This window comes from Orbicella faveolata, unplaced genomic scaffold (assembly GCF_042242905.1).
Source record: "Orbicella faveolata isolate gen_17 unplaced genomic scaffold, um_ofav_v1 contig_27, whole genome shotgun sequence".
NCBI lineage: Eukaryota > Metazoa > Cnidaria > Anthozoa > Scleractinia > Merulinidae > Orbicella > Orbicella faveolata.
Window position 1 is genome coordinate 2,620,239 of NW_028301555.1, and position 27,384 is coordinate 2,647,622.

Below are 27,384 nucleotides of genomic sequence, written 5' to 3' on the forward strand. Positions count from 1 at the left end.
AAAAATGCCTCATTCTAAAAACCAGCCACAGTTGGTGGTTTCAGTCCATGATGGTACAGTAGATAGAGGCGAAACCAGCGGTGAGTGGATACAGCTACCAGGTCGGAAAGCCACACCCCAAATAGCTTGCAGAACTTCCCGCCTAGATTGTTAGTTTGTCATTTCTGTGATGATAATTGTTAATTTAAAAGCGAATCTTATCGATACGGTTAACAAACTATTAGCGACTATACCATTCATGTTTGTTTTTTTTTGTGTGTGTGTGTGTTTTAACTTGTTTCTAATTTTCTTGAGCAGTTGTCATTGTAAACAAACAATTAGTGTTATCGACAATTTTATCTCAAATTATTATGCACACAAAGCCAGAAAAAAATAAAAAAATAAAATAAAATGACAACTAAATATTAACTTAACCTGATTTTATTTCCAGAAGAAATAATGTTATATTTTACATAATATTCCTTAAATGCATTTAACAGGCAATATTACACAACCCTTACAGAACTATAAACATTATCCACAACATCAGCGGGATTTTGTCCTTATACCCGTTTAATTGGCCACGTCGCTCGCCAAGAAGCCTCAATTGCGAAAACTGCTCTGCATTGGACGCCAGAGGGAAAACGCAAGAGGGGCCGCCCTAAGATCACATGGCGGCGGACGGTGGAGAAGGAAATCAAGGAGATGGGGAAGACCTGGGAAGGCATCAAGTTTATGGCAAGGGACCGACAGATGTGGAGGGAACATGTTGCTGCCCTACATGCCACTTAGGCGTGAAGGGCATGAGTGAGTGAGTGACCTGGTTATATATTATCATTATTATTAGAGTTGATTTAGTGTTCTTATTGTAATACATTTTCCTTTTGCTATATAATGGACCGGTTTTTAAGGTCTTCATTTCTACTTTGTTCGTTTTCTTTATAAATGATTTTATGGGCCCATTAAACGTCTCAATCTCTGGCAAGTCCTTCTCCATCAAGCTTCCACAATAACATCTAAAAACAAGCTGTCCCACAGCACGAATTTTCAAGTGACTTTCTCGTCCAAGAATTGATACTGAGTGTTTCCATAGAAGAGGGAGCACTACATTTCTGCTACAGTGCGTATCTAATAATGTAGAAACACGCTCGTGTACAATATTAAGGTAGCCTGCATGATATTGTCAGTACTATCCAAACTTGCAAACTAACCGCATTATACTAGTTAATCTAAATAATAATGACCTCGATATAGCGTTATTTATTTCGACATTTTTTCATATACAGTCTCTCGGAGTGGTAAACACTTTACAAAAGGTATTCAAATCCTCCGAGGGAAAAAAGATGGCGACTAGTATTTACTCACAGTTCTTAGCGCACGACAACTTTAAAAACGTTTACAAAAACGTACAGAAACGTTATAACATCTTTAAACCCAGGCTACTCAATGCCCTTTGTATAGGGACAAATATTATAATCATTTGGCTTTCTTAGTGCCTCATAGGCTGTGTTAGGTTCGCAAGGCATTGTGGTTAAATGTACAGCCGCCATCTTTTTTTCCTACGGTGGACTGCCGATTAAAGTTTCAGACTACAAGTTTTCGTATGCCAGTCGATTAGAGTAAATAGGTTCGAAAGCACTCGTTTCAGAAGACAGGCTCAACGTGCTGCTCTGCGCATGCGTGCTTGTACACGTGCTTGTGCGAGGATGAGGACTTCCCGAAACGTATGCTGGGTATGTTTGAAGAGGCACATACGAATGATGAATCTGCGCGTGTGCGTGCGCCTGTAACTCTTGCAGATAAGCCGCTGACACAGGAGGCTGCGGCGTCGGTAATACCGGAGCTTGAGGAATGAGGTAGGGAAAATGCGAGCGCAGTTCATCGTAGCTGAACATCATGGAGCGTCCAGGCCCTTTCATCTTCAACATCCCGTCTTGTTCCAGGCCCCTAGGTAAATCATGGCAAATAGCGGGATTACATATTTTCGGTTTAAAAATTTACTGATTGCCTTCCTCAAAGCACTTAGCAACAACCATTTACAAACTACAACAACGTAACTTGAACTTTGTATGTGCATTAGTTACTTTCATAGCCTAGAAATAATTAAGGACAAAAGTATATTACTGCTATTATAAAACTTTAAGGTAAAAAGCTGTTAAAATTATGAGTCTAAACGTTTTCGATCTGTTTGATCATCATCAGAGTGATGATGATGATGATCAAACAGATCGAAAACGTTTAGACTCTTAATTTTAACAGCTTTTCACCTTAAAGTTTTTTATTTTACTCTTATCGGCGAAATGTATATATTACTGCTATTGTGACTTAGTTTGCTCTGATCACCCACAAGTGGTTTGAAGAAAAACAAATTAAGTAATGGCTTGACTCCAAAAAATAAAATAAATATAAAAAGATAAATGAACTAGCTGATGGAGGCCACCCTCTTTTTATTTAGGATATCTCGGAAGACGATATATATAGTAAAACAGAGAAAATCGATTGAAATGAAAAGTCATTGGCAAATAGTCTCTATCTAAATTTAAAGCTTTAGTAGCTAAAATAGAAAAAAATAATTACAAAAAATGTAAATAACCATTGTTTAGGGCTAACCTGTATAACTGACAGAAAACGCTTCTATGTGGCATCGGAAGCCCGAGGCTATATAGTGCAGAAGAGTATCAATTTATATTCAAGTATCTAGAGCGTAATGGTTAGAACAGATGCGGCCTTTAATTAATACTGCCCCGATAAAATCTATTTAATAATGATATTTTTGAAGATATAAAGTGTCCATTGAAATGATTTCCATTGTTACGTTGGAGCCAAATTCCGCGCACAGAGAATTTTTGGCCTGCCTCTAGTGAAATTAAAAAACATCATGGTTTTTGGAAACAAATAAGAACTTTTCTCGCTTATATCCTCCATCAAATCACACGACCTGAGTATGCAAAATTAATTCTCTCCTCTGATCTTCGTCAGTTTTTATTGCGCTGAAGTTAGAACTTAATTAAACCCGCAAACTGAAGACATTTTTTTTCTTTCAGTTGGTTATTGGCTTTTTTTTATTCTCAAAAAACCGCATGCCTGATTACATTGAACTATTAATTCTTCATAGTAATTATGAGGCACTTCCTTTTAAGATGTTGATTTTCTGTGTTCTCGTTACACGAATACAGCAGTGTATAGACATTGTGAGGAGAAAATGGATACGGATCACTCTGGCTTGAATGTTAGATGATATCAAGCCGTACATTGGTAATGTTGTTAGAATTCTGTTTGGTACGAGAAATAAATATAATTTTTCTTGATTTTGAAGAGAGACAAACGTCAGCAGCGAAACTACTAAATAATTTCGAATATCAGTGAAACTCAAAAGGGTTAGACGATCGGGCATGACTTTTCGTTTAAACAACTTGAGAACAACTGACAACGTCAAAGCATTATTCCCAAGGTAGTCGGTAAACGTTGGTGATTTATGATACGCCTGTAAACACATGAAGACTGACCGGTCTTGATATTAATCGGTATCACATCTCGTGCTGATGACGGCTCGCCCATTAGCTAATATTTTCGGTTGGTTTTTCACCGCGCAGGTGCATAAATAGCCGCGAGGTTTTAAAATGAAAAGTAAACATCACTAAAACCTTTTTTCCATTTGGCCCGGGTAAATGATTGAAGCATATGTATCAAAGGTATTGATTCAGCGATAACATTGCTGCCCGCATACAAATACCAGTCAAGTTTACCCAGCAGCGCTATACATCGATATGAAATTTGATCCTCCTTTTTCTGGAGACAACAGCGAAAGAAATCGAGCTGAGTTTATATGTACCATAAGGTTTTCTCAAGAAAACGGCCGTTTGGTCTTACCAAAAAGTTTGCTGAACGGAATTCAAGTTCTTAAGTTTAAGTAGATGAAGTTCTATGATAATTTACCTTATAAATCGACTTCACATTCGAGAATGACATCTTCATTAAACATTTGACAAAAACAATCTTACAACTTGTAGAAAAGCACTTTCCTTTGAGCCGATGTAATTTCGAATTCTCAATTTTTTTCTTATACATCTCAGAAATTTTTAACTTTTTCCTCCTCTTGTCTTCACTGAGCAGGAAAACAATTATACTGTATAAAAAATCAATTTGAAGTAAATCGCAAAGGATTCTCTTAACTCGTGCGATGAAATATTCAGAAAAAAGCAAGAGCAAATTTACAGTATTGTGAAAAGGATAGATTTTCTTTGGTACAATTGATTACTGGCAAAAAGCCTTGTCCTTATACCAGGTCGAATTAATTGTTTCCATAAATAAACGTACCTCTTGTATAATTCATTGATTTCACTATGAAAGCGTTTTACAATTAAAAGGTTCGCATGAAGGCAGATGTAGAATGCGCTTTTCTAGTTCTTCTGTCGTGTAATGAAGGGCTTCTGATACAGTTCTTTGTTGTCAAAATTTCCGGTGATAATCGTGCCTTATTAACAAGTAATCGTACGAAATAGAGTGTTAATGCAGCATAACAACTTAACCAATAATTTCCTTATTAAACAGGCTTTCAGAGAAAGGATTCACCGTAATTTCGCGCTCGTTACAATGGACGCAGCAATAGAATATATATGCTGATACACGAATTATAGTCGAGAAGAGTGAATGTACACCTTAAAATAACTCGGAAATTTATGATACCACTATTAGCAAACTTAATTCATGTACGTTTAATTAAACCGTCGATTGCCTCTTCGTAATATCTGCTAGCATTCGCATTCAAAATAATATGTAACCTAGATTTCTTTCATAATCCTTAAAAAAGCGAGAAGATCACAATTCAAGAAATGAAAACATAACTGGATGTTTGGAAGCGAGTCACACATAATTTTCAATCGACGAAGAGAAAAAGGAAGCCGCGTTGCTTCGTGTTTCCCAAACTTAAAATTATTAGCAAGATCATTAGGTCTTGTGTGTACTGTTTTCATTTACCTGGATCCGGGAATAAATTTATTCCCATAGCTTTTCAACAATGAAATGTAGGCACGAAATCCGTAAATATAAATAACATATTACATCAAGGAAACTAAGTCACCCCATTCGCAGGTAAGAAAATGTTCAAAATAATATAAGAAATATTGAAACATGGCTTATTTTGAAAAGAATTGGGGACGTTAATGTTTCAATACATAATTTTTGAATGGCATATTAAAAAGCAAAACCTTACCCCTTCCTCATTTCTGCAGCCCGCACCCGTTGTCTCTTGTTCTTAAACCAGTTACTAACTTGTGTCACGGTTAGATCGGTCATTTTTGCCAACTCGTACTTCTCTCGAGGTGTGGGGTATGGATTCTCGGTGTACGCCTTATTTAGAATATTCCTCGACTTCTCTTTGAAGCAGTAAGTGGTCTCTTCGCCATCCCAAATCGTCCGTGGAAGAGGGTACTTCCTCCGGACTCGGTACTTGCCCACAGCTCCTAAAGGTCTGCCGCGCTGGCGTTCCGCTTCGATGTAATGCGCCGTCCTCCAAAGACACTGAAGTCGCTCGTGGTTCTCTTTAGAGAACTTGTTGCTCTCGAGTATGCCGTACAACTCCTTGAAGTTGTTTTGGTAGAAATAGACAACAGCCTTTGAGACTAGAATTGTCTCGGTTGTTTTGGCATCGTTGTCTATTTCCGCGGGTAAAGACCACAGAAATCGAGAGAGGCGCTCTATTTCACCGTTATTTTGAAGAAACTGGCACACTTTCGCAACTTGACCTGGTGAAAATGGACACGGAAACATGTTACTGATGGACGCTGGATGTACCTCAGCTTAGCGAGTGTCTCTGGCGATTGTTGCCTCGAATGTGACAATCCGCCTTGCACGCCCGTATTAAATAGAGCCCTATCTCGTGATTAGCCAGCGATTTTGTTTCAACGCTGGCTGGAAGCTTTGTTGACTAAACTAAACATTCCCGCTTTTGAAATGATATTGTCCAAGCCATAAGTTGAACAAAACCCCTTTTAGTGTAGACGTCAGAATAGCATCAAGTGTCCAGTCCTTCAATTAGTTTGTCATTAGCATGAAATAGATTCAGACAAACTTGTTTGTTTAAGCATCTAGGATGGCCTATTTCATTTTGAGTATCTGTGGCCTGAACAAACAGTATTTTAAGCGCTCAATTGTGGCTAGATATTGAAACCAAATTGCCGACCTTTCAGATTTTGTATTCAAAATGTGTACAGTGCGAAAGCTTTGGCCATGAAGAATATTTCGAATTTTTAATCATTTTTTGTTTCCCACTTTTGCAAAATTTTATGCGATCATGTTCAATAAACTCGTCCATTGTTTCTCAATTTGTAACTTCGATACTTTAATAACCAGTCACAAAGAACGGACTTTTTAATCAACATCTAACAAGTTTCCATTCAATGTATGTAGTTCAATTCAGGGGGCGAGAAATAAATCAAAGAATTCCCTTCGCAGTGTCACTTTTACCATCCTGTTTGACTTAGCGCAGAATTCTTCAGCAAGAAAAGCAGTTGTCACGTTATGGGTGGAATTCTACACTTCCTCTTCAAACATTCGGCATGATCCTTAGCGCCTTTAACACATCAAAGGAAAAGAAAGGGAACGAGTCTGAAGAAGTAGCAAACACATTCTTCAATTACTACGCAGGGCTTACTTTCGTACAAAAACAACTTTATGCAATCTTACTTCAAGTAATACGGAAATAAGCCAATTAAAACTGACAATCATCTGTGACGAATAAACGAACAAATTTCCGAAAGTTAAACACGTCGTCAGTTCGAAAATATTCACAGTTTCAACCCTATTTTTACCGAGGAGGGCTGTTTTGATTTTCCCATACAGCTGTATTTGCTCAAAAATCGTCGAATTAATACTTCAAAACTACCGTGCACAATGGCAGGTCGCGTAAAAACAACGTGCCATTTGCTGTCCATAGAGGAGCGTACATCTGCTGCTTTTGTCAACAAAACAGACAATGGGTCCAAGGACTTGAATGGGTTCCCGGAGCAACCCGACACAAACCCTTTTGATGTATAATATCAAATTATTAAAATCTCCAGGCTGGCTTCAATGAAAATTTGTCGAACTCGTGTGAATTTGGAATGGGCAGGGGTGGAACATATTTTAACCTTGACTTTTTAAGAGAGTGAGATGTGTCACAACCTCTAATCTGAGTTCCTAAGCCTGACAAGGTATTGTGTGTAAAACGAGTCGAAAAAACGCTACTCGCATCAATTGAATGTATCATTAAAATGTTTTAATCTGCAAATTAGCTAGGCAAAGAGGTGACACATTGCTTTGTTGAGGCGACAACGACCTGTTCAGTTAATCCAAAGTAATTGTGCAAAGAAAAATAATTACTTATAGGACTGCACGCATTTTGTAAGAGAGAAAATATAGATTCGCTACCTAGGTTAAAAAGATCACATTATTCCGAAAGTGTTAAATTGCGCCATTTTAAAGAAAAAGCAGACAATTAGTCCGGCTGCTTTCCTAGACTACAAAATAACGATAATTTTCTCACAGATACAGAAAATCCTTGATGATTATAAACACGACATAAAACGGGGATACGAAGCTTCAAAACTTCCGCTAAGAACGTTCAGCATTGAACATTAAAATATCTTTTACAGATAAACCCGTCCCGCTTGTAAACTTCTTATAAACGGGCTTAAGGTTTATTACAAGCATGCTTAACTCAATAACATTAAAGTGAGACAGACATTCTCCACATTTTACGAACTAAGAAAAGAAATTCTCACTTTCACAAAAAACTCGTTTATAGGCAGAGCGATAGTGTAGGGCATAGCCATACGTAGAGTGTCTAAATTCGTTTGAAAAGTTAATTGATTTGAGGAGATAAAACATGCTGAAAAAAGACAATGGACTATTTCTTGACTCGCAAAACACAGACCAAAAAAGGGAACAAAACTCGGGTAAAAGTAAGGAGTTTCGAAGAAAGCTCACAGCGAGAATGCCAAACGACAAACGTGTTATATAGCAAAACGAAAAGAAAAAAAAGAAGTAAAAAGAGCAGAAAAATATTTCAAAAATGAAGAGTAAAATTTTCACTCAACTAAACTTTCAATTACGAGACAAAACCGATGAATTTTTGATGAAACTGAAGAGAAAAATGTTAACACCTCCGACAAAAGAAACATTCAAAAATCATAAATCTTTCTCAATGCATACAGATAACTATTTTTCCATATACAAGTAGCTGACGAAAAGCAATCAGTTTATGAAAATCTTCGCTCGTAAAGCTCATTTACAAAATAAAAAGCGCACAGAAAAACTAGCAGAAAAAGGTGCATCTCACGTAAAATAAATCAAACGAACGTGCTCCTATATTGGTGTTTTGAAATTGGACGCATGTGATTTTTCCTTTAGCTCAAATGTGTTTGTCGTAGGCGCGAGTTATACAATATGCCCATCTATTTCCAATATACCTAAGTGCTGCGGTTTGTTGTTTTCTGGAAAATATTTATCTGATTGCATAAATATATGTATTAGTTTTGTCTTGGTGAAAAACGAGCACGCTTTTTATCGATATATTACAATCTACTTTATTTTAGTATTCAGTTTCAGTCCTATTTAAAACCTACCCCTCACTAATTAAGCTCGTAGAATTTTCATGTCCAAGGAACAGAAATTTGGTTCATTTTTATCTCTACAAAACAGGAACTTAACACCTCCTCAATTAAGCATTTGCTTTGTTATCGAGAAAATTGTTTACTAGCAGAACGTTTTTATGCTCTCTAGGTTCAAGGTCGGTATACAAAAAGATGTTATTACGAGATACCAGCTAAAAACTGAATAATGTCCACTTTTACTTTTTATACAGCCTCAGATAAATTTCAGTTACAGCCGTATTTTTTCGCCTTTCATCAGTTCTACTTCAATATTTTCGTAGATTTTTCAAAGTTTCCAGAACAAACGATTAAAAAATATATAAATACTTTTTTATTAACACTGTAGTTGTCTATGTCTTAACATAATCAGGAATTTTGCAGGGATAAAACCTTGCCAATACGTTTTTAGCATATTACCGTTTCCGGGGAAACGTCCTTTGCTATGTTAAATGATCGAATCTGCGTAGAATCTACTGGTGAAGTCTCTTTTGACTGTATAAGCTTTTGAATTTTGAACGATTTGAATGACCTTGAGATAACCACATTTTATTATGAGCAGGTTTATTGGGCTTTCACACTTTAAGAAGCCAAGACGCCTTTCAGATTAAATTAGATGAAATTAAATCATTATGTTTAAAGGGGGATCTGCCACAAGTTTATGACAATCCTGCCATATGAGCAGAGCATAAACATCAAAAACTTCAAAGAAAACGATCCGAAAATCGACCAAGAGGAAGAAGTGGTTGATTTTGTAAAGTTTGGAACGAACCAATTGGTCCTGCTGGGAAAAATCAAGCTTTCGATTGTAAAAAAAACTCTGCATACTGTGACGACTGAATATCATCATCTGACGCATGTTTCACCTCAGATTTTGTACTTAAAGCTTGCAATTGTAAAAAGTAATAGTCTTCTTACGAAATACAACCTGGCACATTTATTTATTACTACGCGGTCACATTTAAGCTAATTTTTGATTGAGGCTTGAACGTTTAGCGCATTTTGCTCTCAGACCATCCCCCCATGTTTATTGTTGTAGTCACACAAACGAAAACGAAGACTGGGGAAGGATTTGCTTTCAAAAACACTGTCCAGGATTTGTAGCCTGCTCACTGACTAATCAGTACTACCTTGTCATAATTTTAAATAACTAACGCTATCACAATGGATACAAACAAATCGACAGTGTAATTGAGTCATGCAGGATCACAACAAATCTTCTAATTGGAATACTGTTAAGTATCGCGCGTAAATTTGAAGCTTTAATTCATTGCATTGATAGTATTAAAAAATGCCAGTGAGATTATTTACCTGAATGTTGTGGGGTGCAGTTCACTATCATTTCAGCAAAACTGGTCATAGCGGAAATTTCGTGTTGAAATAAAAAAAAACACTAAGAAGGATACGTTGGAAACGTTTACTTAGTCAATAGATGAGGTTCCGTGGAATTGTGGGAAAATCGGATCAAATATAGATCTATCGATAGTGAAAGGTTGGTACAATAAATTTTCTTCAAGTCAAAAATCTGCCGAATGCAACACTTCCCGAAGTCATTGTCGTCGAATCCCGGTAACTGGAGTGATCCATCCAAACAGATTTGTAATAAACTCAGGTTAACTCGCTCACGTCCGAAAATCTGGTTTGTGGTGATCCGATATTGTTTATAAGGGTTGTTAAGCGACCCACAATGACAACGGCAACGGGAACAATGGCCATGCACGTGCACGTTCTCTGTGAAAGAACAATGTGGAATGCCCAAATTTAATTCTGCGTTATTTGGAGAAAATGAACCACGATGGCAACCTTTTTTTTTAAATATCTTTTTCGCATTTTAACGCTTCTTACATATTCAAAGCTCACGAGGATCGCTCAGACAGGGACCTAAGTCGTATTTTCAATTCCGCTTTGCCTTTCTATAACTCGGTAGTTCACTCTGAGGAAACATCTATATGCGATTAGTAAAAAAATAATTTCAGCATATTCTATGAAAATTATGAAGCAAAATGTCTCAACAGGAGGGATACAATGATACAATTATGTTGAGGATTGGTAGATGCAACAATTAGATCGAGGAATTTTTAAACGGTTTCTTATTATACGGCTACTATCTATCACTATGAAGCAAGTTTAAAAAAGAATGTTTTTGAACACTTTAATTTGGCCTTCATGGGAATCCTCAAACTCACGTCAATTTTCCACCAGGAAAAGAAAAAATCCAAAACTGACGAGATTTAACAATCGAATTTCGATCTATGACATGAAAAAGAACTTCCTACATTTATTGGAAGTTTTGTGTGAAGATACGGTGACAAAGCTCGATCCTTTCATTCGCAAAGTCAAAGCTTGTGTAAATTGTTGTGTTCTTAACTTTAATGTGTGTGGATGAAACCCATTCAAGTGAAAGCTATTGAGCAGGAGTTTCATTTGCTACTGTTTATCATGCTGTACTATGTGATTATAGTTCTTCAATCTATGGATGAACACCTAATGTGTGACCATTCACATGAAAGCTATTGAGCACTTCTTTCGCTGTTTGTTATGACGCACTTATAACGACATTTGATATTTTTAAGCATAAGCACTTATTAGAAGTAAAATAGCTAACTGAGTGTAACATCACTCTGCCAAACTGTGAGCGATTTTACAAGGTTTACCTTGTGAAATACGAAATGATGGACTTAAATATACTCTTAAATTTAGTGTGTTAATTTAGCAGTATGAGTGAATTATTTCTGATGTGTAAAAATGAGTAATTGAACAGATGCCTTTCGTCGCTACTGAACGAACAGGGTTTTAAAAGCTGAATTCTGCCTTGAAGCAAGCTAGCATTTAATCAACTATTCAATAAAGTCATCTCCCCCTATTTACTCGGCGGTCCTAAATAAACTTTCAGTTTCTTTCATTCACCCGAAAAGTTCAATTTTCTCAACGTGACAAAAAGCGTAAAATTTAAAATTTGTCTGGAATAAGAAAATATACAGGTAAAAAATATTTACACATCTTACAGTGAAACTTTCTGGTTTAACTTTTGTAACAGTCTTCCTTAATTTCTGAGAGACAGATAAAAACAAGAGCTTTTCCCCTAATTATTATTTATATTTTGCTACACAAACATTTGCCAATGTTAAAAATTGTTCAGGCGACTGTGGTAACTATGAAAGTACTATCCAAAAAGTAAAATTTAAAGCAAGAATTACATAAATAACATGTCAAGGATTAGTCAAGGCTTAGAATACAGCAAGAAACTGCATCTTTTGGTTTTGCCAATTATAACTTCGGATTCAGTAAACGTAGCGATAATCTCCGAGAATAATTTTTTTTTAAATTATCCAGTTTTCGTTAAACAAACATCATTTGTCAAGCTCGACATTTCAGGTGACTGTGAATTAAACTTTTATTAAAAAGGATTAAAACGACGAAGAAAGGAACAATCTATAATAACTTTGAGAGAGAGAATATTCGTGTTTAAAAACGAGCTAAAAAAGGACAAATTTTCCCCACAGGTTTCTCAGTTGCCCTTTGATGGTTCACCCGCCATTTATTCTTTAAGCAAACGTCTTGAAAAATTGTTCAGACAACTAATGTACATTAATGATTTAAGTATAAACCAGAACGAAGACAAAAGAAGGTAATTCTTTCAGAAACGAATGCAAGGTTAAAAATAATCGCGAAATTTCGCTGGAACTGTAGGGATCTGACGAAAAAAATTGTAAGCTGTGTTTGCTGTTCCGTGCTAGCAATAAATCAGCTTTGCGTTTAAATGACTTGTTATTTGTCGCTGTTTAAATCACTTTATATCAATTGCCCTAATGACGGCGAGTGTTGACAAAACTGGTAGGCCCAATTGCGTTCAATTTTGAACAATCACGTAAAAATTTCGATGACCCTAATTGAAAAAACGCTTTGTGTTTTCTTGGGTCAGGCTATATTCTGACTTTCTGTTGAGCAAATGGACCACCTCTGTTTTACTTCTTATCGCTAGTTCCGGCTTTTTCATAAGGACTTTAAACCTTCCCACAATAGAAAAAAACTGACTTAACGCCGCACTTTTGAGATGCACCATCCCTCACAGAGCTCATTTAAGAAACATGGAGTAGAATCCATTTTACATGGAATCAAAGATATAGTTTAGTATAAAACGCAATCTTTTTTATGGAAAAACCCTTTTCCTTGTATTCACTGCGAGCAAAAACAAGATAAACTGACCTTGTACCATGAAACATGACTCAAGTTTACTTTACAAACTCTAATTTCAACATTATGAAATTTTACTTTCGCTCTAGGATTTTGCAACGAGTTTGCTTTCTTTTTTTAGACATAATAAATTCGTCTGCTTTCAATGTATAGTCAAAGTGTCCATAGTTTAAAAGAGGGCAACGTTTGTAAGAATGTCTTTCGTATTTCGTCAAGAGCAAGTGCACAACACGATTAAAGATCCAACACGCTTCATGAAATTTGCTAGCCGTACATAAAAGTGCTTCACCTTTACTAATTAACGTCAGCACCGTTCACTCCAATTAACAGAAGCAGGTCATCTTCGAACGAGGTTTAAATTATTCCCATCGTAAAAACTGAAGGAAAAAACGCAGTATTAAAATGAATACATGACAAAGTCAAAGTCGTTACGAAATGACAACGACGAGCACAGAAGCACTCATACGCAATCAAGGAAGGAAAAAAAAATAAAGTTGAAAGACCTCACAGCTGGCTGCCAGCATTGATTATGCTGCAGGAAATTGAGATCCTCTTTCCTATTTAGCCAGCAGGGTTAAAATATTCTGCTTGGATAAGCATGAAGGGCATAAGAAGGTGTCAAAAAGGAAAAAAGGATAACTCGATGACTTCCTAACAACACGTCAAGATATCTATCTCAATAAAAACCACATTCGCAGTACAAGGGTAGGGCTATGGGAAGATATTTCATCAAGGAAAATTATGCTTTCTTTCCTTAGAACCGGAATTTCCTTCAAGTCAACTACTTTCGTGAGATGTTGACTTCCGCGACCTACCCACTTTGAATCGTTTTCAAAATAGCCCTACAAGATTGGGAATGGATCACAGCTTCGAATTAAAAATGTAAAGAAAGACCATTCTGCGAACCTGCAACATAACATAAGCGATCAACGTCTGGAAATGTTTATTTTACTAAATATACTCATTTATCAAATTGTTTGGAGCTAGAAAACGTTCTTTTCCAGTGAAAAATCAGCATTATAAAGTTCTCAGTACATAGTATTGCTATTAAATTTTATTATCAGTCGAATATCTACAAGAAAAGTCCGATTTGTTAGGTGACAGCAGAGGTAACAAACGTCCACGAAATGAAAATTAACCGCAGAGCTTATCAGCGTAAGTCTTTGGAATTTCTGTTTGTGGTGAATAAGACGGCTTTATCCTTGGACATTGTAAAAGCGGTCCTGAATTCATTCAATTTCTTCTCGGCTTTGTCACACGGTCTATTATGCTTTTCAAGGTGGAATACAGGGGGAACAAAAGTTAGAATTTAAACTGGACTGCATTGAAAACTGGGGTACTTTTTGTGAGTACCTTTTCAAAGCCTATTATGCTTGCATGCTTGAGTTCATAAAATAACTTTCAATTTCTGTCCTTATCTTGCTATTCATCAGTGCAGCTGACAAAATACAGCCCAAGGTTATCATTTATCGGTTCTGCTAGTGTTTGAGCCATGGCTAAGCAACCAACAGTTCAGAGAAAATTTCCCGGCCTGGATTTATGTCAACTAACGTATGCCTCAATCTTTGTTGACAGGCAGCTGAGCACGAGGGGTCGCCCGCAATTTAAAGGAAAAAAAGAAAACACATGTAGAGAGAACTCATCGCTTTAGAAACACACAAAAAGGGCCATTTCTTTAACCTTTTCGTAGTCATTCTTATTTTAATCCAGTTGATTTGCCTTTGTCAAAACAATAATCTAACGTGAATGAGTTATTAATAAATATAATTGGAAATGATCGCTAGCAGAAACGTATTACTTAAGGTGCCAAAAGGGAAGTTAAGCTCAAGTTTGTAAGAAAAGAGTTCATCGAATTGGGTAGCAGCAATAGATGTCATCCTTAAATTTAATTTATCATCGCAAGCTCTCAAATTGAACACTCTTTTACTGGGGTCTACCAGTCACTCGAAGAGCAATTTCAAAGGAGGTCTTAAAACCCTTAACTCACTGAAGGCAGTAAAAAGTTTAATGACTTCAGTTGGTCAATTCTGATTCAAAAAATTTAAAAGTTGAATGAGAGATTCCCAGATGAGTCTACTTCTCCAATATTTCACAACTGCTTTCACAAACACTCAAGCACCTTCCAAACACTCCTCGTCAACATCGCAATTTTCAACAAGAAATGCGATTTACTTGGTTTAATTTTAGTGTTGTTATTTCTGATACATAAACAATCACTTTAAACTAGCTACAAGAGCGAGGTGTTTTTATCGCATTACACTATACCACACTAATCACAATATGCGAATAACAAAGAAGTTCACGCCATTCTCAATTCATATGGAGCCTTGCAGCGTTTGGTAATTTCGGCACATTGACTACAAAGACGAATTCTGTGTCCCTACTGTGAAGAGCCAATTCAAATAGAAAATGGTGGCCGGTATAATCTTGTTCACGCTGTTCAAGGTGGTTTTAACTTGTGATTGTAAGATTGAATGAGCCGTTGATAAGTGTAAAAGATTTATACTTGCAGAAGTTGTAATTTAGCGAGGTATTGTCAGTAACCTATTGTTTGTCATGCTTTGGAGATGTGGAGTGACTATATTCAAATGAAAGCTTTTGATGAGTAAACTAGAGTACTAGTTAACCCATCAACAGCTCACTAAAATTACAAACTTGAGCAAGAAAAAGAAACAACATGAAGTGTTTATAATTTGCAAGTCCTTAAAATAGTGTAAAAAGTCTCTAAGCATTGTTTTACTTTGTGTTCATTGCAACACAGGGGTCTAATGGGTCTTGCGTGGTGATCTCGCGAAGCCACTACAGGTCAAATCCACATACTTTCACCAGATGAAGGAAAATTAGCAGAAAATTCAACTTTCAAAAAGTTTCACCTTAATTCTCTTCCGCACAAGACAACGTTAACGTTTCTCAGATTTTTCGTCATGGAAACTGCATTCACCAGCCGGTATTCTGGTGGAAATTCGTTCAGTCGATTCCAAACGACACACGAAGAAAGTGAGAACACCCAACAAAGAATAACAGAACATAGAGGTCGGTTTTGCTATGAATAAAAGTTGTCCCTTTAAAGAAATGACAGTACTTTTTCCTACTTGGACGCCAATGACCGGCTCTATCAAGTGGTTTACACGTTTAAAGACTGAATTCCAAATTCCACTCGGTTAGTCAAAAGTTCTAACACAAAGAACACACGACATTTTGCATGACCTAAAAGCGACTGCATTTAAGTTCTTTGGACAATGCGACAAATAATCGAGGCCAAATTGTTTAGAATTATAGGAAATTAGATTTTGCATAAATTTCCTTGAATCTGACAAGTTAAATCTTTTAACTGAAAGTTACACACGCATTAAAGCAATAGTTCTTTACTACTCAGCGAAGACAACTGTTGTCCTTGACGAACTTTGTTACCCGATACCTTTCATTCATATTTTAATTCGTTCGATGCCAAAGAGGATGTGAAAGGGCCTCCGCGGAAATTAAAGGAAAAAAGTTTGCTTTTGCGTAAGCATGATTGGCAGCAAATTTCGCACAGGAAAAGTAAAAGAAAATATGTAGAAAATACTTATGCTGAGAAACGGAGCACAAGAACTAAGACCATCATGTTCCTATTACGCCTTTCTTGTTTACTCTGACCCAATTATTAAGTTTGTTTTGCAGACATCTTTTTATGACTTCTTAATGAGATTTAGTCAATTAATGTTTATCGTGCACAGTTTATTGCCTTCGTACAAATAAAAATCTTTTATTTAGGAACAGACTAGAAAATTTAACTTAGTATTTTCTTGGTACACTTTAAACTTTTATAGTCACAGCAACAGAAACACACTAAGCGCGATTTTCTCGGTAACAGGGCAAAAAAAGATTGTTCAGTTCAAACAATAAAGGAAGAAAAAAGCGCTTTTGACAGCAAGAATCATTGTATTAGAAAGTTCTTTTTTTCCTTTCTTTTCTCTCCATTCACTGCAAACTTACGCCGAAGTACGACACTAAGGACTGTAGAAAGCAAAACAAAGAACGTGTATACAAAAGGAAAAAGAAAATTCTTCTCGTTTATGAAAATGGTGAACAAACGCACGGAAGCGGTGGTGTTTTTTCAGGTGTTCATATGATGGGTTATCCCTGCTGACTGAGACAGTCGTTTAAAAAAAGAACTGGCCGGGTTTGCGCCGTCCTTTGCATTTTACAGAAAAATGATTTCGCGCTGAATCTGCATGTCTTTAGCTGTAACGTCACGAATTTCTATGAAAAAAGGCTTCGATATCGTGTTCATCGTAAGCTTTGCTCGATTCCTTACACATAGAAAAAAGTTCCAAAAAATTCAATTGGGGCATTACATGCACCACGCAAATACAAATTCATTAAAAACGCCGCTTTGAGATGCCCTTCAAGTTCGCTCTTCTCTAATCCTGCAGACGAACCCAATTTACCACTGGAGATTGAGAGGCGGAAAATGTTGAAATCTTCAACGAACATACAAGAGCTGCAACCCAGTTGTAGTCTTATCTCATGGCCGTTATGAACCTTTTTATTACTTGCTATTGAAGTTGACAAGGAATAACAATTTACTTTTTTATGATGAGACCTTGCCATTCATATTTCCCGCTTTTATCAACGCGAGAGGAAAAAAGTCATTGCGATGATTAAGTCCTCTGTGCTTACAATCGAGATGTGAATCAGTTTTACAGTCCTTTTACTGTAATGATCGGAAAACGCATTCAAAAGTTTTTAAGTTCTCAGTGATTTAAAATGTATAACCGTGAAAACGACGAAGAAGTTGCAAAGGAACAAACAATTAAAATATAAGATTAATCAAAAGATCTTTAAAGATGACACTTTGCTTTCGAAAACGTCACCAATAAAACGGAAATCTAATAATTCAATGAAAAAAGTTCGGAAAGATCTCGCTCGTACTGATAGGCCATTGACAACATGTTGAAAGCAAAACAACAAAGAATAACTGTATTTCAGTCGTAATAGAATTAAGCTAAAACGTTTTTATACATTGTTCTAAAATGATCCTTTTCATACAATAACGCCAAACGAAGACGCTCATACTGTTGTTGCAGAATCTCATACGCATACTCAAGTTCAGGGTTCAAGGCATTTCATGGATGGCGTGGTTAGTTCTTTTCAAATGAGAAATGCAAGAGACACTCTCAATGGTCAATCGTACGGTGTAAATAACAGGGCTCGACGACATCGACAAAAGGACCCAACTCAATGTTCTTTGACGTGACTGAAAATACTGCTTCCAGTGCTGCGATCAGTGATTGACATTCGTTGAGGTTTTTTTTTTGTTATCCGATCTGCTGTTTTCAGTACTGAATTTTCGTTCGCTTCAGTCCACCTCACATCAGAGTTGCAATGTTCTTTGGAGTGTTTCTTTAAATTTCTAGGTAATTAGAATTGATTAATTTTGCATTCTCGAACTTTCCAATGCGACTATGTTCACAGACAAGATCTGTTGAACTCAGCGTAAGACAGCGCAGTCTGTATCATTAACTCGAATGTGTTTAGTTCTGCACCAACTTTATACCACTAAAGTTACAATGCAAGAACAGCAAATAACTAAAGCATGACCACGGTTCATTGGCTAGTTATAACTTTAAAACTTTAACTAAAATTAGTCTCATTGTGGTAACCGGTAGAGAGTTCCAACTTAAATCAAAAGTTACACCGTAAAATAATCCTGCCGATGTTGGCTTTGGTAAGAAGTGGGTTGAAAAACTAGGTCCTAGAACAATTTACAGCAAGTCTACATCGATGTTACAGACAAGACATCCCACACAAAAGGAATCCTTAACATCCAAATGAATGCAGGGTCGAGGTGGGTTAAAAATATTTTAAGCTTGGAAGCTCATTCCTGTCGTAATAAAATCCCAGATTCTGTGACATAGTGCAGGCAGGAGAAAAACAGTACTTCCCGATTAATAGAAGGTTAGAATCAGTAGGTTGTTCAACAACTCCGGTCCACTGCTTTCCGTTTGTATACACCAGGGTGAAGTAATTACTGAATTCTCAATAGATCTGAAATACAAATAATTTTAATACACAACAAACGCCTTCCTCCCTTACGAGTTTTATGTGAACGGAACGACAAAAAATAGGCGTGGCCATCACAAAGGCTTGGTTTACCGTACCCATACTATGATTATTTTATTTTCTCTGTGTATAGGATGCTCATTTCTTAAGCCAATATTATTTCTCCTCTTAACACGAGTTATAATCATCTTAAAGAACAAGAGTTATTAAGCAATTGTTTGAAGATCCTTCCGGAAATACTGGCCAACTAAATGAATGAACTCAGAACAGTCTCAGAATAGTTTTTATCTAGAATTACGAAGGGAAACGATGTAAAAACGAAACAACAATCATCTGTCCTATTGAGACCTTTTAAACATTAAAATACTGGAGGGAGGGGAACAACAGAGAATAAAAAAAAGAAGTGGAAATGGTTTCAGCTTTTAAACTTCTGCCAGTCGGTTTAATTTCAGTTGAGCTGTCGGCATCGGGAAATTAAACATTTGCACGACCTTGAAACTCTAGAACTCTTCAACGACAAGACAAAGAAATCACCGCAAACAATATATTAAATAGAATTGTCATTCTCAAGAGAAAGGGTAAGTCAATGTCATATCCTAAGAAAGGGAAGGTGATCGGAGCACCAAACTAATCTCGTCAACCATATTTCGGCATGAAAAAATAGGATGAAATTTAAAGGCATAAAACATATTCCCATCTTGATGCCTATGATGTAAAAGATACTAGAGTTCAAACCATGCACGTAGCAAACTATGCGTGATTTAATTATCACTAATAGCACGGCTGAGCATTAATGTGCAATTTTCGACGATTAATTGCATTAAACGTTTTTCACTGCACGGAACCTTGTACAACATTTTAAACAGTACCACTTGAAGTGAATGTCCATTTGAAAAACTTCCATTGAATGTTCACATGCAATAAAGCTTTTACTTTTAACATCTTTTTAGGCAAAATGGTGAATGACTAGACATACTAAACAAATGTCCTGCGCAAACGCTCTCTGTTAAATGGTCGCATTCTGGGGTTTTATCCAAGAACTCCAACAGCATCCTACAATCTAGTCGCCAGCAAATTTCGTTGGAACAGGCGATATTTGGTACACGTTTTCATTTTCACTTTCATAATTAGAAGACATGAAAATGGTAGGCATTTTTCACACAATTCATCACTTCGCTTTCTTTTAACGTACACCAAACTTTCGCACAGTGCGAACACAAATTCGTTTAATTTGCGTTAAATTTAAACGAGCACCACTCCTGTAGGAAACAAAAAAAAGTAAAACGCTATTATTGTAATACACTCTGGGTCAGCACTGTATAACGCAACACTCCGACTGACCTTTAAGAGCAGTTCATCTCAGCGGAAGACGGAAAAAATGGAAAAAAGATCAGAAACGACTACTTGTACCGTGATCATTCTCTTATTGAGACGGGGCGACATGCAAGGGCCCAAACCTGGGCAAATGTTTGTAACACACTGTCATGCCAACTACAGTGGAGAGCTACGTTCCAAATCTAAGAGGACACAACTAACGCTAAAACTGAATGGAGTTAAAATGACGATGATAGTTCTGTTTGAGAGAATCCCTTATCCCGCCATTTCAAGTCATGTTCGTGTGCAATTTACTTGAAACGTAAAATGTTGACAACTTGACGATTATTTTACTTCATTCAAAAGGGCTCTTCGAAATGGAAGACCTGAAATTTGTTCTCCATTGTTCTTTCTTCTTCCTGTGTGGTCTTCACGAGTAAGCATTAATTGGTAAACTATATTATACTCTTTAAACATATGGTTATTAAATTTATTCTTCTATAACTTTCTCTTTGGTGTTTTAATGAAAGTTTTCTTGACAAGGAAGTGCACACAAAGAGATTTATTGAAATACTTCACTCGTGGTCAGAACACAGGAAATCAATCTTACCGAATCGAAAAATCGAAAGTTCTAACGATCAGTTGAGGAATAGAACTTCATAATGTCCGTCAATGATTCAAAATTACGTCACCGATATTATATTGCAGTTAAAGGCATGAGAATTCTATAGCTTAAAGTAGTTGTTTAAATACAATGTTTCTTCACCTGGCAAATACACTTAAAATTGCTAGAGACTAAAGTGGGCCTTAAAATATCTATTGGTCGGACTGTTTATAAGTACTTAAATTTACGCGCAAGTTAAGGGCGATTAAAAAGGAGGTAAAAACAAAATAATGGGCTGTTATTAAGTTCAAATAAAGGGTCAATTGCTTCCATTATTTGACAGCTTTATGCCTTTAACAAAATGCACAATAGGGGCGAGGAAAATTATGCTCGGTTCTTGAAAGCACAAAACCACCAGACTGAACGGAACCGAAACAGGACAGATCAAAAATCTATTTGCGTTTTAGGTCTCCGTCCACCTGGAAAACCCCTTGAGCACTAAGACGACAGAAAAAGCAGTAAAAAAGCAAAACGACAAGCGATACCTGTCTGCCTCCATAAGTTACATTTAAGGTAAGAAATATAACATGTGTTTTGGAAATTTCTGCGGGCCAATCTGCGGAAAGATAGAATTTCTCTTACATCCGTTTAGTATGGTTTTCAAGTTGGTCTCCACGTGGAGCCCAAATTATAAACAGGTCAATTAAACTTGGACCATGCAGAAGTAACAAAAACAATGCCATTTTAATTTTGCTCGCTCAGATGTTTTTGTAGTTCGATTCAGCTCAGAAGAAGTGATCGGAATTTCAGAAAGACACAAAGCTTACAAAGAACAGACTCAACCAGCATCCTTTGTGAAACTGGTGCAGTACCAATTGAGCAATCTCCTCAAAAGGGAGAGAGGCATTTTGTGAGTTCGTAATGTACCCGTAAAAGGTGAAGTTAAGCAAGTGAAATATATGAAATGACATATATTTGAAATGCGGGAGAAAGAATTTACACATGAAAAGCATTAAGGCGATGGTCTTTAGCATATTAAATTCCCATTTGCAGTTAAAATAATTCAATTCGGCTTTAAAGCCCGGTTCTCACTTGCGACGTGAGCATAAGCATAGGCATAAAAGAAGCTTATACACTAGTGGGGACGGCCGGACATAAGCATAAACATAAGAATATAAAAGTCTTAAGCTTGTGTTTTCGTCATGCTTATGTACAGTGGGGACATGGTTGGCATGGGCTTGAGCATAAGCATGAGCATAAGAGAAAGACATCCTGCCAATCAGCGAGCACTTTATGCTTATGCCGACCATTTCGCTACTGACATAACCGCGATATAAACATACAGTTTTGTAACGAAAAGCATAACAACACTTATGCTTATGACAGCAACCCTCCTCACTAACACATAAGCTTCTCATGCTTCTGCTTATTCTTGTAATACATAAACGAATTCATGACGAAACTCTCAGTGTCTAAAGGTTTATTTAAAGGTGTTTGATAAATTATAATTTCTTTATCAGTTTCTCGACAAAACAAAATGTTTGATTTCGTAAGAATTACTATGTGATAGTTTGACTGGACTCTACAATATAATTTCACCTCAACTCCCTCGCCTCTTTCGGTTTTTTGGTCTCTAAACTATCTTTATTAACCTGTAAAAGTGGATCACCTTAACGCAGCGAAAGCAGGGATATTAACCCTCCTCCCTCGCTCACCCAGGAGTAATGATACTAACTCTGAAGGTAGGTTACCCACAGCATTTAAAAATTAGTCTCTCTTCCTGATCAACGCCGCATCACGTCCAAGATTTACACAGGACTACGAACATCCAGAATTTTCGGGTGAGATACCTAAAAGTAAAGTCTGCATGCGAGCCAAGTGGCCCATCAGGCCGGAGCTTATCCCGGTTTCTGTAGCATGAAGCGACTAGGCGTATTTCTACTCCCCCCTGGATGGGATGCTAGTCCATCGCAGGGTTACCCCCAGCATTAAGTTCGCCGGTACCCATTTATACACCTGGGTGGAGAGAGGCACTGTGAGAGTAAAGTGTCTTGCCCAAGAACACAACACAATGTCCCCGGCCAGGGTTCGAACCCGGACCGCTCGATCCGGAGACGAGCGCACTAACCTTGAGGCCACCGCGCCTCCCACCGAGATACCTAAAAAAAGGTTCTTATGGGGGCTCTGTTCAGTGGTGCAAACCCTGCTGACACTTTTCTCCACCATTTTTGACAGGAAAGGTAGCCTTTTCATGTACCTACATTACATACCGTAGTGCATCCCTTTTCTATACACCTTTGGATAGTGTAAACCTCTTAAAAGGACACTGTCACGATGATGTTTCTGCATCGTTGGTCAGATAGGGGCTAACATTATGACTAGTTACTTTCGCCAGTACTTCAATTGTTCCCAAAACATCAAGATGAAAATTGATGAATGATTGTATTTGGTTTTATATCCCTCAATTATTGCACGCGCGGTGATTAGTCAATTTAGCAGGCCGTTTTGTGCTGTACGGCCCGCAACCACTTAAAAGCTCTTTGTGTCGCCAAAATCTTTCTTGATTTAACGCAAAGTGTTTTAAACTTTCATGGCAAGTGATTAAAACTTTCTTTTACTTTAAATTGTGTATTATAACGTACTAAAGACTTAACAACGATTTCAAATTGACTGGTTTTGTTTTCGACGTGCGTCAGTAATTTCAAGACGTCCCACGTGAATACAAATCGTTTCCCGAACTCATTGGACACACAGAAAATAAATATCTTGCTAACCCCGTCTTCTCGGTCAGAGTTGCAAGTTACGGATCCTCGTTTTTTCCGCTTCGATTCATTTCCCACGTACTTCGTATTTAGGGCATAAATTGAAGGGGAATCAGCTCGTTCTTGTAAATTACAGCAGTGACATCTAACTCGGTTATTAAGAGATATATATACTCTTTTTTATCGTTTCAGTGCACTTGTATAGAAATTTTCAGTGAAATTAGTTCATTAGACTTAAGTTTAAATCAATGCAAATTTATATGTCCTCTGATTTTGACTCAGTGTCTCAGTGTGTCTGTCCAAAATGTTTTGTTTAGGCCTTTCAAGCTCATGAACAGCAGTTTTCCCAACCCTGAAATCTCTTTGAAATCCCTTCCTTTCTAGCGTGAAAAACCCGCTTCATATAGTCCGTAAAAGGAAGTGCCCCCTGGAATATGAAAAACACCCCAAGAGAAGATTATAAATACACTAACTCTATCATTACGCAGAATATCGAAATATCAGCTGGTTGACTACTTGGTAAAACTGATACGCAGATAGATGATAGATAATTTCATTCAGTCGTCAGTGAAAGGGGCAACGTTTTACCACCAGCATGACTTTCAAATAAAGCACCTTTTAAAGAAGGAAGTCGTTGGTTTCGTGGATGGCCTAAGGGCTTTCTGATAAATTCTAACGAAACAGTTTCAATCAAAACAATATCATTATCTACCTGCAGGTAAGCACTTCAAGACACGTGCTTTTGAGAGCTCAGCAATAACCAATTCTAGTTTACCTGTTTTACGGTTCTTAGCTCGCCAGGAGATAAGATCTGTCCAGTTTTGAAGTTCATTACGACCAGTTAATTGAATGCCCGGAAATTTAACTTGAGAGCCATGGCACCCGTGGGACAGGCTGAAATGAAGTTATCGAGGAGCTTCAGGGCTTGATTCTTTTACTCAATTGTCTCCATAAGAGCACGTTTGACGTGCCGTATTTCATTTCAAAGCAAGGTAAAGAATTGAAAATACGTCGCTACTATCTAACATCTCGCAAATCACTAGTCTACATTCCCTCTTTTAACAGATGACCCTACAGATTCAGTTAAAACCTGATTGCGCTTTGACCAAAATTGAGAACATGAATCTGAAATTTCGCCGAATAAACAATCACCGCATCAGTTAACGAGCCCTGATCGATTTTTTTCATTTGAAATAAAAAGACATAAGGGCTTCACTAGAGTTTCAGGAACCAACTTTTCAAGCATAAGAACAGCACCAGATGAAAATACTGCTCAGCCTGTCGCATTTCAATGGCCACTGATTTAGCGTTTCATACCAAGACATAAACAGAGCCACAGTAATTGATCCCAAAAGGTCGGATATATTAAGAGGCAGTCGTCAACAGCTGCTAAAAGGAAGAAACGATAGATGAAAACATTTCAATCCAATTTCTAAATCGCTATATAGCTTTGCCTTTCCAACCTGAAGCTGAACACAAAATTAAACAGTCTTGTTGACATAACTATGTAGAGACTGCAGGAACTGATGACGGCTTGTCAGTCTTAACAATTTAAAAAACAATAATATATTCCATTTTCAGTTTCCCAATCATCATCTCGTTTTATTCGCTGCGAAAAATTGTCAGATTTAAACGGTTATCACTTTTCTTAAGATACGCTCCATAAGAACCTTTCTCATCACATTTGTCCACTGAAATCGTTCGCCGATTTCGCAATAGATTTTGTTTTTTTTTCAAGCCGCAACAGAAAGCTACTCCACTCATCAACTGTTATGAAATTAAGCCAAAAATGTTCTTTGAATTTAAAACAATTCAACAGTCTTTAACTGTACATAGTCTTAGAAGAAAAATTTCATGTGGTGCTGTAGATTTTGCTTTGGTCCTAATTTTAAGGCTGTCTCACGCTGTGGAAGAACATGATGACCATTGGAACAAAAAGCTAGTGAGCAGTATTTTGTAATTGCTATTTTGCTAATGCGAAAAATTAAATTTGGGGATATTTGACACCCTGTTGAGTGCAAGGGGTTTGCAAAACACTAAAAGAGTTATAATTTGCCAACCCTTTTATTTCCAAAAGTTATTAACTGCCATTAGCATCCATATTCTAGCTACATTATCAGTAAATGACAAAGTGCTTCTTACTAGAAGCGCGGCAAAGCACAGGCTATGAGTTAACAGCGAATGTCTTCCGTCCAGGAGAACAATTTTAACAGACGTTAACCCTTTTCACTCTCAAGCTACACAATTGATTCTCCGTAATTACCAGTTAATTAACAGGAGATCGCCATCAAGTAATTTCCATACCAAAATAGATAGAATAGAGTTCTAAAAGTGGCAGAGAAACAGAAATGAAAAACTGGTAATTAAAGAAGGATTACGGTTGAATGCTAAATGTTTCATACTTTTTAGCACCAATTCTCTTGTTAACTCTTTGTGTTCTTATGCAATCTGAAATTACCCCAATAGGTTTATAGTTCAGGTTCCATAAAATTTGAAGAATTCTTTATGCTTGTTAAGAGAAGAAAGCGAGGATTTGTGGATTTCAATTATAAAAGGAAGGATAAGGATTTAGTGTAGACTGAAAATTAGCTTTTTTAGGGGGGTTAATAATTGATAAATGGGTGTCAGCATAGACCACCCCCTACCTGAAGTATTCTCGTGCTTGAAGTAGTCCATTTGCCGGTGGATTTCACACTGGTCTTTTTCCCTATTGCATTTCTCCTTAACTTTCACTTAGTCCCATAAAAATTCAATCAGACTCCCACTTAAGGATACAGCATGGTCTGGCTATGTACTGGTACTCTTAACTTCACACCTTTTTATTGTTTATAATTGAGGAAAGAAAAACTTTTCTGTGTATGCACTTAATGGATCATTTTTTACTATTGAAAAAAATTATTCAAATTTTTAGTTCTTTAGAGTGCAAAACACGTCCTCGCACATTTAGGAGAAAACAAAAGATTAGGGAGCAGTCAAGATCACAATAAAAACTGCAAGTTCCCTCTGTGGTAGCACTTAATATATATCGGCTCAGAAATCTCTTATGTTTACCTGCTTCCGTGTAAAGCTCCGTTTCCCGAAATAGGTACTTGAAAAAGAAAAAAAATTCAGCGGCAACCAGCACAAAACAGGGGTGATGTCTTACTTTTATGAAAATGAAGGCGTACCCGGATTAAAAAATAGTCACCAAATGAAAAAACGTTAGGTTAGGATGGAGAAAGAAGCAATGTTTTAATGAGAGGAAACATGATATCAAAAACAGGAAGAAAGGAATTGCAAATCCAAGAAAGTAAAGTACTGGAACTCTTGGGTAGTAAAAGAAAGGAAAATTAAAATTGCTCTCAAAGCGAAATATAACTTTTTTTCTTACCTACGTGCTATTCATTTGTCTGAACGTAAGTCCGGAAAAAATGGTAGCAAATCGGTTGAAAACAATACGTTCTTTGTCGCTATTTTTTTTTTTACGTTGGTCACCTGCTTTTGTCATGGAAAAATTAAGGACTGTTTATTCTTGAGATTCATCATCACTATCGTCGATCTTTCCTGCGCCATGGAACACGTTAGTGTAAATGTTTTCAAAACATTTTATATAAACTTCATTGTGCACTGAAAGGGAGGAAAACTTAGTACCCAGCGGGGAAAATGTTTCCATTATGTTGGAACAATCAAGTAATTATTTAAAACAAATTAGTGGCATACATCTTTGAATCAAAATATCTGAGCTCAACAAGTCGGCAACTCTAAAATATGATAAACGGAGCTTGCAGAACGAAGAGGACATGTAGATAAGCGAATTGTCGCACATGGAATATGTGAGCTCAAACGCTTCTAATGAATAAAACAATGCAAACCTAACTCA

General features: G+C 36.9%; 1 protein-coding gene across 3 annotated transcripts; it reads right to left on the reverse strand.

Moving 5' to 3' along the window:
- Positions 1 to 404: 404 nt before the first annotated feature.
- LOC110044574 (homeobox protein SIX6-like) lies at positions 405 to 26,237 on the reverse strand. Of its 3 annotated transcripts, none has more exons than XM_089296567.1 (3): positions 26,171 to 26,237; positions 5,192 to 5,723; positions 405 to 1,926 (listed from the first exon to the last, which is right to left on the reverse strand). In XM_089296567.1, exons 1-3 carry the CDS (start codon positions 26,199 to 26,201, stop codon positions 1,569 to 1,571), a joined length of 921 nt encoding a protein of 306 aa, XP_089152693.1. In that variant the 5' UTR covers positions 26,202 to 26,237; the 3' UTR covers positions 405 to 1,568. The 3 variants fall into 3 exon arrangements, with proteins under 3 accessions (XP_089152693.1, XP_089152692.1, XP_020605799.1); XM_089296566.1 differs by lacking the exon at positions 26,171 to 26,237 and adding an exon at positions 9,918 to 9,994; XM_020750140.2 differs by lacking the exon at positions 26,171 to 26,237 and having other exon boundaries at positions 5,192 to 6,045.
- Between the last annotated feature and the right edge of the window lie 1,147 nt (positions 26,238 to 27,384).